This window comes from Balaenoptera acutorostrata, chromosome 8, assembly GCF_949987535.1.
Source record: "Balaenoptera acutorostrata chromosome 8, mBalAcu1.1, whole genome shotgun sequence".
In the NCBI taxonomy this organism is placed as follows: domain Eukaryota; kingdom Metazoa; phylum Chordata; class Mammalia; order Artiodactyla; family Balaenopteridae; genus Balaenoptera; species Balaenoptera acutorostrata.
Genome location: NC_080071.1, coordinates 46,786,577 through 46,801,632, shown reverse-complemented (window position 1 = coordinate 46,801,632; position 15,056 = coordinate 46,786,577). Strand labels below are relative to the sequence as shown.

The following is a 15,056-nucleotide window of genomic DNA, read 5'->3' as shown; positions in this document are numbered from 1 at the left end:
CTCTCCCTGCGATCCAACCGAAGCCGGAGCCTCAGCTCCCAGCCCCGCCCGCCCCGGCGGCTAAGCAGACAAGCCTCTCGGGCTGGTGAGTGCTGCTCGGCGCTGAGCCTCTGTGCGGGAATCTGTCCGCTTTGCCCTCCGCACCTCTGTGGCTGCGCTCTCCTCCGTGGCTCTGAAGCTTCCCCCCTCTGCCACCTGAAGTCTCTGCCCGCGAAGGGGCTTCCTAGTGCGTGGAAACCTTTACTCCTTCACGGCTCCCTCCCGCTTGTGCAGGTGCCGTCCCTATTCTTTTGTCTCTGTTATTTCTTTTTTCTTTTGCCCTACCCAAGTACGGGGGGAGTTTCTTGCCTTTTTGGAGGTCGGATGTTTTCTGCCAGCGTTCAGTGGGTGTTCTGTAGGAGCAGTTCCACGTGTAGATGTATTTCTACTGTATCTGTGGGAAGGAAGGTGATCTCCGCGTCTTACTCTTCCGCCATCTTCTCCCTGCCCCTGTGGGTTTGTTTTATATGGCCTTTATTATGTTGAGGTTGGTTCCCTCTGTGCCCACTTTCTGGCGAGTTTTTATCATAAATTGGTGTTGAATTTTGTCAAAAGCTTTTTCTGCATCTGTTGAGACTGATCATATGGTTTTTATTCTTCAATTTGTTAATCTGGTGTATCACATTGTTTGATTTGCATGTATTGAAGAATCCTTGCATCCCTGGGATAAATCCCACTTGATCATGGTGTATGATCCTTTTACTGTGTTGTTGGATTCTGTTTGCTAGTATTTTGTTGAGGATTTTTGCATCTATATTCATCAGTGATATTGGTCTGTAATTTTCTTTTTTTGTAGTATCTTTGTCTGGTTTTGGTATCAGGGTGATGGTGGCCTCATAGAGTGAGTTTGGGAGTGTTCCTTCCTCTGCCATTTTTTGGAAGAGTTTGAGAAGGATAGGTGTTAGCTCTTCTCTAAATGTTTGATAGAATTCACCTGTGAAGCCATCTGGTCCTGGAATTTTGTTTGTTGGAAGATTTTTAATCACAGTTTCAATTTCATTACTTGTGATTGGTCTGTTCATATTTTCTGTTTCTTCCTGATTCAGTCTTGGAAGGTTATACCTTTCTAAGAATTTGTCCATTTCTTCCAGGTTGTCCATTTTATTGGCATAAAGTTGCTTGTAGTAGTCTCTTAGGATGCTTTGTATTTCTGCGGTGTCTGTTGTAACTTCTCCTTTTTCATTTCTGATTTTATTGATTTGAGTCCTCTCCCTATTTTTCTCGATGAGTCTGGCTAATGGCTTATCAATTTTGTTTATCTTCTCAAAGAACCAGCTTTTAGTTTTAATGATCTTTGCTATTGTTTTCTTTGTTTCTATTTCATTTATTTCTGCTCTGATCTTTATGATTTCTTTCCTTCTGCTAACTTTGGGTTTTGTTTGTTCTTCTTTCTCTAGTTTCTTTAGGTGTAAGGTTAGATTGTTTACTTGAGATTTTTCTTGTTTCTTTAGGTAGGCTTGTATAGCTATAAACTTCCCTCTTAGAACTGCTTTCGCTGCATCCCATAGGCTTTGGGTCGTCGTGTTTTTATTGTCATTTGTCTCTAGGTATTTTTTTATTTCCTCTTTGATTTCTTCAGTGATCTCTTGGTTATTTAGGAACGTATTGTTTAGCCTCCATGTGTTTGTCTTTTTTACGTTTTTTTCCCTGTAATTCATTTCTAATCTCATAGCATTGTGGTCAGAAAAGATGCTTGACATGATTTCAATTTTTTTAAATTTACTGAGGCTTGATTTGTGACCCAAATTGTGATCTATCCTGGAGAATGTTCCGTGCGCACTTGAGAAGAACGTGTAATCTGCTGTTTTTGGATGGAATGTCCTATATATATCAATTAAATCTATCTGGTCTATTGTGTCATTTAAAGCTTCTGTTTCCTTATTTATTTTCATTTTGGATGATTTGTCCATTGGCGTAAGTGAGGTGTTAAAGTCCCCCACTATGATTGTGTTACTGTCAATTTCCTCTTTTATAGCTGTTAGCAGTTGCCTTATGTATTGAGGTGCTCCTGTGTTGGGTGCATATATATTTATAATTGTTATAGCTTCTTCTTGGATTGATCCCTTGATCATTATGTAGTGTCCTTCCTTGTCTCTTGTAACATTCTTTATTTTAAAGTCTATTTTATCTGATATGAGTATAGCTACTCCAGCTTTCTTTTGATTTCCATTTGCATGCAATATCTTTTTCCATCCCCTCACTTTCAGTCTGTATGTGTCCCTAGGTCTAAAGTGGGTCTCTTATAGACAGCATATATATGGGTCTTGTTTTTGTATCCATTCAGCCAGTCTATGTCTTTTGGTTGGGGCATTTAATCCATTCACGTTTAAGGTAATTATCGATATGGATGTTCCTATGACCATTTTCTTAATTGTTTTGGGTTTGTTTTTGTAGGTCTTTTTCTTCTCTTGTGTTTCCCACTTAGAGAAGTTCCTTTAGCATTTGTTGTAGAGCTGGTTTGGTGGTGCTGAATTCTCTTAGCTTTTGCTTGTCTCTAAAGCTTTTGATTTCTCCATCAAATCTAAGTGAGATCCTTGCCGGGTAGAGTAATCTTGGTTGTAGGTTCTTCCCTTTCATCACTTTAAGTATATCATGCCACTCCCTTCTGGCTTGCAGAGTTTCTGCTGAGAAATCAGCTGTTAACCTTATGGGAGTTCCCTTGTATGTTATGTGTCGTTTTTCCCATGCTGCTTTCAATAATTTTTCTTTGTCTTTAATTTTTGCCACTTTGATTACTATGTGTCTCGGCGTGTTTCTCCTTGGGTTTATTCTGTATGGGACTCTCTGCGCTTCCTGGACTTGGGTGGCTATTTCCTTTCCCGTGTTAGGGAAGTTTTCGACTATAATCTCTTCAAATATTTTCTCTGGTCCTTTCTCTCTCTCTTCTCCTTCTGGGACCCCTATAATGCGAATGTTGTTGCATTTAATGTTGTCCCAGAGGTCTCTTAGGCTGTCTTCATTTCTTTTCATTCTTTTTTCTTTAGTGTGTTCCACAGCAGTGAATTCCACCATTCTGTCTTCCAGGTCACTTATCCGTTCTTCTGCCTCAGTTATTCTGCTATTGATTCCTTCTAGTGTAGTTTTCATTTCAGTTATTGTATTGGTCATCTCTGTTTGTTTGTTCTTTAATTCTTCTAGGTCTTTGTTAATCATTTCTTGCATCTTCTCCATCTTTGCCTCCATTCTTATTCCGAGGTCCTGGATCATCTTCACTATCATTATTCTGAATTCTTTCTCTGGAAGGTTGCCTATCTCCACTTCATTTAGTTGTTTTTCTGGGGTTTTTTCTTGTTCCTTCATCTGGTACATAGCCCTCTGCCTTTTCATCTTGTCTATCTTTCTCTAACTGTGTTTCTTGGTCCACAGGCTGCAGGATTGTAGTTTTTCTTGCTTCTGCTGTCTGCCCTCTGGTGGTTGAGGCTATCTAAGAGGCTTGATGGGAGGCTCTGGTGGTGGGTAGAGCTCTCATTTACCAGTTTTATTTTACATAGGATGCCTCATTTACTAAAACCATAGATTCCAAGTTGCTCCATGAAAAATGTGATATTCTTAGCTGTCAACATTAGGGAATTTCCCCAATCACATTTTTAAATTGATTTAATGTGTTATTTTTGAAAACATAAGTTGGGATATCACAAAATGGACTTAGCCTGCAGAGGCTTACTTTCAACCAGAGAGCTCCATTTCCATGTTCCGCTTAACAGAACCCAAAATGATCTTCCTTCCCAAACCTCTTCCTTTTCCTGCACTATCTAAGAAAAAGTAACCACACTCTACATAGTTCCCTAAGCCAGAACCCTAGCAGCCATTTTTGCTTCTCTTTTCCCCTTCCCGCTCCATATCTAGTCACTGAGCACTTCTATTCTACCTCCCAAATGACCTCAGATCCTTTCCCTCCACTCCAATCTCTGCCACTGCCTTTAGTTTGAACCCTCACTCCTCTCTTAGATGAATATAAAGTCTCTGAATGGGTTTTGTTGCTTCCATCAGTCCTACTTATTCTCGAGCGTGACCTCACTACAAACCACCTGATAGTGACTCCTTAACTTCACAACATTCAATGGCTCTCATGTTTCTGGGAAGAAAACCAAGCTCTTTACCCCAGCATCTACTTGGGGTTAATAGATCTAGGTTTGAATTTCAGGTTTAAGTACTTTGCAGCAGTGTGACCTCAGACTATTGGGCTTTCTAAGCCTTTGTTTTCTCACCGTGCCTGAGGTCACTGAGGGCAGGACTATTTTTCACACACGGGTGCCTGGCATGTAGGAGGGACTAATCAATGTTGAATGAAGGGAAAGTATTTTAAAATCCACATCAAAAAATTGTTCCTCCTTAAAAAAAGAAAATCCTGATACACTATGCCACTTCCAACCAAATTTGACTTCTACCTTTATTTTCTGATGATCACAATAAGGTGCCTTTGGGGATCCACACAATCAGGGATCAAATCCTGGCCACACCCCTGAGCAATCATGTGACCTTGGGAACGTTACTTAGCTTCTGTAAAATCTGTAAAATGAAGGTTTCTGAGGATTTTGTTCCCGAGGGTTAAATGAGTACCTCACTTGGAACGGGGGCGGGCGCATAGTGTTTGCCAAATGTTAACTATCGTTATCATCTTCATCAAATCAAGACCGTGGTACTTCACTTTGTGACTCTCAAGTTTGTATGAGAAAATCGTGCTTTATGCGTTGTTGTTGGCTAAAGTAGGGAAACCTGGAAACTCCTGCCGTGGAAGAGAGAAACAGGCGAGAAAAGCGAGTTGCTGAATCCCAGCGCCTCAGAGGTGGGAGGGAGGAGTTCGGTACCTAATTTACTGATGAGGAAGTGGAGGGGTGATGTGTCCTTGAGTCTCATTCAAGACACAGCCACAGCTCTTTATTGAGAGTAGGACCAGGGCCCCGGGGGTTGCTATGGTTAAACTGTAGGCGGAAACTAACACTCTTTGGAAGGCAAGACAGGAGGAGCATTCAGTTATAAACAACGGTCAAAAATTGGGGTGAAACTAAGTTCGTTGAGCAATACATCAAATGAGTCAACTGTCGACCCGGTGAAACCGAGTTGCTAACTGAACTGGCATTTTACGAACAGGGGCTTTCTACAGAGCCCACTGACTCAGGACGGCTTCGATTAACAAACTCCCGCGGCGCTTCCCGCAGGACCGGAAAGCTCGGAGCGCGAGAGATGAATGGAAACCAGAGTCGGGGGGCGGGGCAGCCGCGGGCGGGGGCGGGGCATTGTGATTCACATGCCTGCGCTCTGAGGAGGGCGCGTGGAGGGAACTCTGGTCGTGATTGGTCCGTCGTAACCAGGTGACCGAAGGACACATTCCGGTAGGCAAGGGCCGGCCGGGCTAGCTACTTTCAGTCGGGAGGCGGCGGCAGAAGGAGGAGGAGTTTCGGCTGTGCTCTCTCCCTGCATTGGCTGCGCGTCTCAGCGCTTGTCTGGTTCCCACCCCTTTTAAATAAGCGGGTCTGGTCACTGCCCTCACAGACTAGTAGGCTCCGGGGAGGCGGCGGCGGCGGGGGTGCGGCCGAGGCCGGGCCCCTGCCCGGGGCCCGGCGGCTGGGCGGACAGCAGGAGAGCGGCGGGCGAAGTCGCTCGCGTCTGCATGTGCGGCAGAGCCCCGGCATAGCCCAGGGCTGCCAGTGCCCGCCACGCCATTGTTGGAGGAGGGGGCGGCTTCTGAGCTCGGCGGAGTCGGGGGACGAGCGGAGGCGGCGGCGGCGAGGAGTGAAGGCGCCCGATGGGGAACTCGCTGTCTTGTTGCCTGTGCCGCAATGCCAGCCCCAAGTTGGGCCGGCGCAGGGGGTCAGCGGAGCCGGACTGTGAGTCTGAGGTCTACAAGGCGGCGGCCGGGAACGCGGTGGCAGTAGCTCCGGCGGCGGCTACCGTGGAACCCGCCGAGTTGGATTTCGCAGGTGGCGAAGGCCACCACCTGCAGCACATCAGCGACCGGGAGATGCCCGAAGGTAAGAAGCGGCTGGCGCGCCTCGCCCCTCGCGGGGTAGGCGCCATCTGCTCTCGGGCTTACCTCTGGCCTCCGCCGCCCCCAGGGTCCCCCGGGAGGGAGACGCCGCCTAGGGCTCCTTCTTGCCCAGAGTTGGCTCTCCCAGGGCTGGGCACCGGGGACGAAGGCTGGCTCTGCTTGGCGTCCCCACCCCTTATTCTTTACCAGTCGCGTCCGGCCAGTCTCCTTCCCTCTTCCCTACCCGAATGCCCAATTCTTTCCCCCGTTCCCATTTCCCAGCCCGGCCTGAGACCCTCCAATCCGCGGCCCTTCCTGTTCGTGGTTCTATTTAACATCTCGTGGGACTTAGCAGAGACTTTCTGGTGTATTCTCTCTTTTCTTAATGAAAACTTAAATACTCTAACTTAGGCGTATCCATCCCGTCTCCCTATCCAGATGGTACCTAAGCGAAGGAACTAGGTAAGGGCCTGATGATAGACTTCTATTCGTTAAGGTAGTTGATACTCGAGACAATTAAGACAAACCTTAGAGGATTTGTCATTTAAATTCAAAATAGAGATGGACAGAGTCAGTGTGGTGTTCTTAACTAAAATTCTTTGGATTTTAATGTTTTCAGTCGCCCTGATAGAAGCTACTTTATCCCTTCTAACTATAATTTGAACACGATAGGAAAGAAAATGGTGGGAGAGGGGCTTAAAATAACTGTGAACGGTGTGAAACGTTACTGCCACGGCTGCAGAGAATAGTTGTTGGGTTTTTTTTCTTTACCAAAGGAGACCCCATGGAGTTCTGATTACTTTTAAATTCCCACTTTGACACAAGTATGTCTTCAGCTGCACAGCCTTAACCGACTTCTTTTGCACGTTGCCTGTTCTAAGGGAGGGGTGAGGTGGTTCCTGAGACTGCTGGACAGAAGTTTCAAAGGAGGAAAAACAAATTCGGATTGTCATTTGTGATATAAAGGTTTGGGAGTTAACATACCACATCCATCCTGCAGAAAAATGTCTCCATGGCTCCCTCCTCCGCCCCCCCCCCCAGTAGAATACTATTTAACTTTAAGAATGTTCAGGTAAAAGTTCTGAAGGCTAAGTGGCTGGGGGTGGGTGTTGTCGGGGAGGAGAGGAGAGAGAGAAGAGAGGAAATGTTTGATTTTTGCCTCTAGAATTTTGGAAAGGGATGGCTCTAGGTTAAAAAAAAAAAATTCTGGGTAGCATAGTGGCACTTTAATAAAGACTGTTCTTTGAAGTATAAAACATTGTATCATAAAGATGTTAAAGCCCCACTGGCCCATTTGTTTCATTGAAATGCCAGAGATTATTTCATTATTTCATAGACGATATGTCTTACAGCTCTTCTATTTAAATTTTAGTTGGGTTTATTTAATTTCTTTAAAAGTTAGAATAATTAAGCCTGTGGATTCACCCTTATGATGGACGTGGCTTTGTAAGTGGAAAGTACTCCCTTTTCAGAATAGTTAGATATTGTGAAAGAATGAACAAATTATGTGAATTAATTGTAGCTTTAAACACAAAGCATGTAAGTACTTGTGAAAACTGCTCTGCTTGTTGCTATAAGGTAAGCCTCTAAATGATTTTTAAAAACAGTTAGTAGTTGGCTAGTGTAGGATGAGAGACGAAAATTGGACCTTTATAGAATTCTTTTAAGATTTACAATGCATTTTCTTGTGTATTTCACTTGGCCCTTCCATCTACAAATAAGGCCCGTATATATTCTCCCTCTGTTGCCGATGAAGAAGCCAAGACTTGGAGATCTGAAATGACTGTGTAACACAGCTACTGAACAGAAGAGACAGACTTGGGAGGTGGTAGATATGCCAAATTCAGTTCTTGGGATGCTTAAGAAACTGTTTAGAGTGCACCTTATATTTTATAATTTATCCATAAGTTAGGCCTATCTCAGCATACTCCAGTTTTGATTATTGCCATTCCAGTTTATTGTACACAACTCAGAAGCAACATTTACCTCTCCATTCTCTGTCTGTACATACATTGCAATGGATATGAATAAAAGTAGAAGTCATGAAATAGCCTAAATTTATCAGTCAGGTAAACACGTTGATATAATTTAAAGAGTTTGTTCTGGTGAAATCCAATTGAAGCCGAGAATGCCCTGGACAGAGGGACATTAGGGGAAGCTGGTAAGCGGGCAGGTAAGGTACTAAGCATTTAGCATACGACTATGTATGATAAGGAAGGAGTGCTAAATCAGGAACTGGAAAAATAGAGTTCATGAGTACAGAATTTACCTTTTTATGTTTAACATGATTGTTAAAATTTCATTTCAATTTGTCTTTTTTGGGGGGGCATTCAATAAAGTGATAAGAGAAACCTCAATTGCAGCATTTGCCTATTAATTAAGTTTCCATAGAAACAAGGTCAGAACACCAAATATAAAGCACAGGCACATTGGAAGTTTGCTCTTAATGTCTTTTATTTCAGACAATTTTGTATCAGTTTCCCTGGAAACTGAGAAATACCTACTCAGATATAAAACATTTTGGCTTTTCTACAGTGAAGAATTATTTGGTTACTTAGAGAAAATCGTACATAAATGATGCTCTGTCTTGTTCTTCAGAAACATTGGAGAAGAACATGATTTCTTCAAGCCATCTCAAAAAAGTAACTCCTAAGAACGTAGTATAGATTTCAGATAGACTCAAAAGAATTTTTTACTACTTTGTCTTTAACAGTATATCTAATATAACTGATGGTAGTGTCATAATAGAAAATAAGATGCTACGGTCCTATTATCTGATTTTATTTTTATTCATCAACTTTTCATACAGCCTTTATGTTCTGATCTTAGGAGCTTTGCTAATTTTCTGGTGAAAGGTGCTCTCTCAAGTGACCCCTACCTCCCATCCCCCTGAAGAGTGGGTAGGGAAGGAATTGGCAATATGATGTGGAAAAACCTCTGAGCAACAGATCTTTCCTTTTTTTGGTGACAGTATTAATAAACATTTGATGTAAAAGATTTAGAAAACACAGAAAAGTCCTTCACTCACACTCAGAATATCCAGAATTTTTATTAATATTTTGGTGTTGATTCTTCCTGAACCTTTTGTATGCATAGAAACATAACATTGTGTTTATTTTACAAAGGTGGGATTGTTCTTTATGTGCCACTTTGTAGCTTTTTGTTATAAAGAAAAGTAACGACATGAAGCTCCTGGAACTGTGCTGACACCTAGAGAGTGCTCCAGGGTGATGTATTTCCATGCAACTGCTCATAGCTCTACAGCCTGCCTTTTACCAACTGTTTACTGTGCCATCGAATGGTTGGAGCATAATTCATTTACCCAGCCTTTATGGTTGAGCATCTTTTATAATCCCATTATAATGCTTTATTCAGGGGACACAGATAAAAACTGATGCATTGTATTGATACTTCCCTATAGCATTCTGATTGTACACTTTGTCTTACGACTTCATTAAATTCATAGGGTGAGTCATTTTGTAGTAAAGGTATTTTAACATTAAATGTTCTTTTCCCAAATTAAAGTTACCATTGATTTTTCACTGAACATTAGATTTCCTCTTTTAGGTTTTCGTGGTTCTTGGTAACCTGTCTTGTGTCTTTGATTCTGAGTAACTAAACTACTACTCTAAGAGATCTGAAATTAACTCTGGTCTTAGGTGACAGACACATCAAAAGACAGCATTAGAAGAAATCTTAGATGATGTGGGAAAATTGGGAGAAACTTAACTGGTTTTGGGTACACTGAAACATGATTATTAGGCACCATTCCAGAGGCAGGACAAACAGTGGTTAGACAAGACAAAACCCGTATCCTAACTCAGGTCCTTACTTTCTAGAGGTGCCTGGGGGCTGACGACACAAGAATAACATCAGGTAGTGAGAACACTAAGAAAGAAAATGAAGGTAATGGGCTGGGGAGGAGGACAGTTTTACAAGGGGTGGTTAAAGACAGCTTCTCTCCTTAAGCGACCCATGAGCAGTCCTAAGAGAGCCATGTGAGGCTGTGGGAGAAGAGGCTTCTGTGCAGTTCCTAAGAAGGGAATATGCTTGATGCGTGCCAAGGACAGAAAGATGGGTGGCTGCAGCTGAGTGAATGAATGCCAGGAGGAATATGGGGGATTAAGACCTTGTATGCCTAGTGGGCCTTGACAAAAAAATATGAATTTTAGTCTAATTGTAATGGGAAACCATTGAAGGATTATATGCAGGGGAATGATGTTAATTCTTAGAAAAAGGGAAGGGGGGTAGAGAGGGTGGAGGGAGATCAGACCAGCTACTGTGTGAGAATAGACTGTAAGGGTGGAAGGAAGCAGAGAGGGAGACCAGTTAGGAGGCTGGTGCGGTAGCTCAGGTGAGAGCCAGCAGTGGCTTGAACAAAAAAGCGATATTAATAAGGGTCTAAAATAGGCTGTAGTATATACATTGCTCTTGCATTTCATTTGATTCTCACCATGTTCTGAGTTAGGTAGTGTAGGAATTCTTCTCTTAGGTATAAATTGAGTTGTCCAAGGTTTTAAAAATGAGTATTGATAGAGAGTAGGACTGTAAATTCCAAATGCATGGCATATAGGAACAGAAGTTATTGTTGACATTATGTGAGCTTCTTTGGAATACTACCTTTTTTCTCACCCTTTTTTGTTGTTGTTGGTTTAGTGTATGAAAGTAATAAAACTTAAGAGTTAAAACAGTAACACTGCGTAATGTGAAATGAAATGAAGGTAACTTGCAACCCAGAAAGGTTCTTAAAAGTCCAAGAAACTGAGTAAAGTACTCTTTAGAAATATATAAAGCCAGGTGTACTTACCTATGTGTCACCTCTCAGTCATGATCACTGTAACACTGATTGAGGATTAAAATAAGGCAAAACTGAGAACCAGGGTAGAGGCAAGTACAGAAGCAGTTGGAAACCAGAGCTGGGAAGTTTGGAAGCCAGGATTGTCAGAAGCTAGGAAAGCAGGATCAAGGCTTGGGTGAGCAGTAGCCTGGCAGGTGCAGGAGCCTGCTGTGTACCTGCTGGTGAGGCAGCCCAGCTCAGGGCTGGCTGGCAGGAACTCCCTGACTGCGGTGGAAAGTGTGGACTCAAAGAGATGAAATCATCAGTTTACATGGTAATTGTAAAGATTGTAATGTTTGTATTATGAGCCATAAAACTAATACACTGTACAGTATAGGGATGCTAGGGCAGTTCAGTAAATGCAGTGCTTACCGTTAAGTAAACTGGTGCTCAGCAGTTGGCCCAGAAACTGCTGACGTCTCCTGTTTATTTGGAATATATTGAAATCAATATGTTGATATTAATCGCTTTCTGAAATATGCTGCTTCTGTCAGCTGCTTTCTTGGTCACTTCCCTCTCCCTCTAATATTTTAACAAGGAAAAATCATTTATCGACAGTTTGATAGCATAGTTTTAACACTTTTAGCCTTCAGTAATGCATTTCATTTGTTCTAAGTTGCCTATGTTTTCACACTTTTAACAACTGCAATTGAGATGGATCTTAACAACTGGTAGAATCTTAGATTGGAGGAAAAACAGTATTCAGTGTCGGTGGTGTTTTACAGGTTTCCTCTGAGGAATGTTTACATTAAGACTGAGTTTAATTTTTTTTTAATCATACTTTTTCTACATCGACCTATCATGCTGTCAAATAAGTTGCAATTTAAATTGATAATACAAAAATGATGGGTCTTAAAATACAGTTTTAATCATAACCCCTAATCATGAGCTCAAGAATATTTCTCCTGGGTAAAACATTCTTAGAGGTTTCTGAAGAAATAACTTTCGGAAGAATCCATGGAATTTCCTGAATGCACAGTAATTTCCTGAAGTCTCTAAATTACTGTGTGTGCATGTGGTGGGGAGAGGGATGAGAGGGATGGTGGGTGGTAAAGCTTTGCTTAATAGTCGGCAGTCTTACCTTTGTGATAGTGAAGAGTGTGGTAGGTTTTATCATAGTCTCCTTAGGCTCTTGGGAAGATAGTTAATGGGAAGTGCAGAAACATTGTGTGTATGTATGAGTTTACTGTCTAATGGCTCACGTGTCCATTCTATAAGATAGTGATGTGGTATTTTTCATTAGCAAAAAGTGCAAGTTATATAGAAAATTGTTAGTTATATAGGCTATAAACAAAAGATTAATATTTTCTGAAAACCTCATGCAAACTGACAGCAGTAGGGCCCTGGTGTTTACAGTACATTCAAATGATAGGCCAACTCACCAAAGTGGAAATAACACTGATAACTGTGGGAAAATGGTCAAACTGTGTAATCAAAAGAAATACAAATTAGATCTACAGTGAGGTTCCTCATTCATATCAGTAGGAATTTTTTTTTTTTTTCAAGTATCCAAAGCAAGGGTAGGAACTCAAAATGTCATGATTGGTAGCATTATACCCTAATGTGCCCCCCACCTTCTTTAGGAAGCAATTTAGCATTGTACATGGAGCCGTGAAAGTGATCTAACCTTTTGGCTTAGTCATTCCACTTCCGAAGATCTTTGCTAAGGAGATAAAACCATTATTTTAAAAAACTATGTACATGAAGATTTTCCTCATAATATTTTAAGAATAGAACTTTGTAAGCACCAATCCCCAGCAATAGGGGATTGGCTAAGTCCAGTATAGGAATAACACTTGATGGGCCAGTGTGTATTCATTAGACAATAAATATGCAACAGTGGGGTGGAGAGCGCTTGTTAGTAACAAGAAGACATAAATTGTACACTAATTAGAGCTTTTTTTAACGTATAAGAAAAGCAACTAAAAGTAACGGTTGTGAATCATTGTGTGTTAATGATTGTGAATGGTTGTGTGTAATTTTTAAACAGAGCATCGTTTTGTCTCATGCAGATTTTTGTTCATGATATTTGTTAAAGGAATGAGCAAGTGACTTTTACCTTTCCCCACCTTTAGTGTGATCATCAGTACTGCTGATTAACCAGGTCTCCTTCAGTTGCAAGTTAAAAGAACATCACAGAGTTAAGCACTACTTGACCCAGGAGTTAAATGATCTCCTCAGTTCTGCTCTCCTCTGTTGATGTCTCCTGAAAAGCCTTTCCCCTCATGATAGCAAGGGGAGTGTCCAGCAGCTCAAGACTAGCTAAGGATCCTAGAGTACAGTTCTGCCTTTCTCTTTTCTTGGGAAGTCCCAGGACAGCTGTGATTGATTGGCCGGTCCTGGGTCCTGTGCCTACCTTTGAACCCCCTAGGATAGAGTAGGGAGAGTGCCAGCTTTTTTCTGGTCACTTGGGCTAAGTTTACTTTTTTTTTTGCATGTTGTCATTTCTTTTATCCCAGCCTTCTTGATTTTTGTATTTAGATCTGTAGTAGCACATCTTGGTTTGGCGGGGGTGTGTGTGTGTGTGTGTGTGTTAAAGCTTGCTTCTCTTTGATTCTGGCACTTAATTTTCCTGGACTTCCATTGAAAATGGTTAAGTTTTACCATGCCATAGACACTGATAAATAATACAGCTACTTTGCAAACATTTCTGCTTATTTTTTAGATTCAAATGTAGTCTATTTACTTTCTTTTTGGTATAGGTAAGTAGTCATGAATTCTTTCGGAAGCTATAGGTTAGAGGCAGCTGTGAAAGTCTCTGCCTGCCATTTTGTGTATAGCTGAAATAATTTATTTTCCCATTGTCTTAGTTTTTCAAATATGTAGGAGAAAAAAACTTTAAAATAATTATATGGGTCTTTTACATAAAAATGTTGAATAGAATATTTTCTCCAAAAGCAGCTTGATAAACTTCAAATTCAGTGAAGGAATTTTCATGAAGAACAAAGCAGTTGGTTTAGCTCTGTAAATTACTAGTGCTGGCAATGACATTAAAATGGATGGCTCAGATTCCTGTTAAAACGGGAAGTCCAAAATTACTGTTCGTGCAAAATTCTTTCTGGGTGGGAAAAGGGGATTCTAGGTAGATACATTTGTGGAATGCTGGGTTAGACAGAATTCACTACTAGACTAATTAGTTTTTAATATATCAATGTGTGTATTCTTTGGATTCTCTAAGAGGCAGGGATATATTTGTATTTCACTTTGACCATCAAAGCCATCTTTCAAAAACAGATCAGTTATTATGTGGTTTGGGAAATAATTGCCTTAACCATTACTCTTTATCTGAATCTTGGTCCAGTTTCTTAAAAGATTGGTTAAATGGTTTGAGATGGACTTTGCTGAGGAAGTGTCATAGGGCTTTTATGTTTGTTTGTTTGTTTTAAACAACAACCTTACTATCCTGTGTGGTAGCTTGTGCTTGTTTTGTATTTCTGCCTAAATAGAAGACGCTATCCCACCTTGGTGCAAGGTGGGCTACAGGCAGACCCACCTTTTCGTGTAGGTATGGCCAAAATTTTTTTCTAGTAGCCCTATGATCTGCTCCAGAAAGTACTCTTATTGAAGCCCCAAATTAATCACGCAGCGTGGAATGAAGAAGTGAGTTTAGCTTTGGAAATAGAGGGCAAAGTTAAAAATCACTATCATGGAAGTGTTCCTATAGATTAGAACATTGAACTTTTATGTAGTCCTCTTAAATCTGCCATGATGAATAGCCCCCAGATAAACCACAGCCAATTAAATGAGTTCATTTGTTGAATGGAGTTAGAATTAGCCATTTGATTGTCTGAAGAACATTTGCCAAAAGCAACTCACTTCGTTTTGGCATATTTGATATATTGAGCTGGTATCTGACAGTAGTTGGCCACAGCATAACTTGCTTCTTGAGACTGTTCCTGGAATGTGCTAGTAATATCAGCTTTAAAAGAGGGTGACTGAATTTTTAATTGATAAATAGGAGGGGAGTCACATATATGATTCATCTAAAAATGGCATAGATTATTTAGGTGCAAGTTAAAGAAGTCTAAGACATAGCCATGGTTTTATTCCACATGTATGGAGAGTTTCTACAATTTTGCTGTTTCCCAATAGAATTTTTATATTGTGCCTTTACTAAAATTGCCTTTTTGTCATTACTAAAAGCTCTTCTCAAGACTATTAAAAGTGGTTTCAATCAATGTGTAGCTATCTTTAAAATCATGTATTTTTCTA

General features: G+C 41.1%; 1 protein-coding gene across 1 annotated transcript in view; it reads left to right on the top strand.

Moving 5' to 3' along the window:
• Nucleotides 1-5,785: 5,785 nt before the first annotated feature.
• LOC130708759 (cyclin-Y-like protein 1) overlaps nucleotides 5,786-15,056 on the top strand; it is a 33,784-nt gene continuing 24,513 nt past the window's right edge. Inside the window, exon 1 of the mRNA XM_057551955.1 lies at nucleotides 5,786-6,011. Coding sequence (XP_057407938.1) covers nucleotides 5,786-6,011 — 226 coding nt within the window. The remainder of the gene's footprint in view (nucleotides 6,012-15,056) is intronic.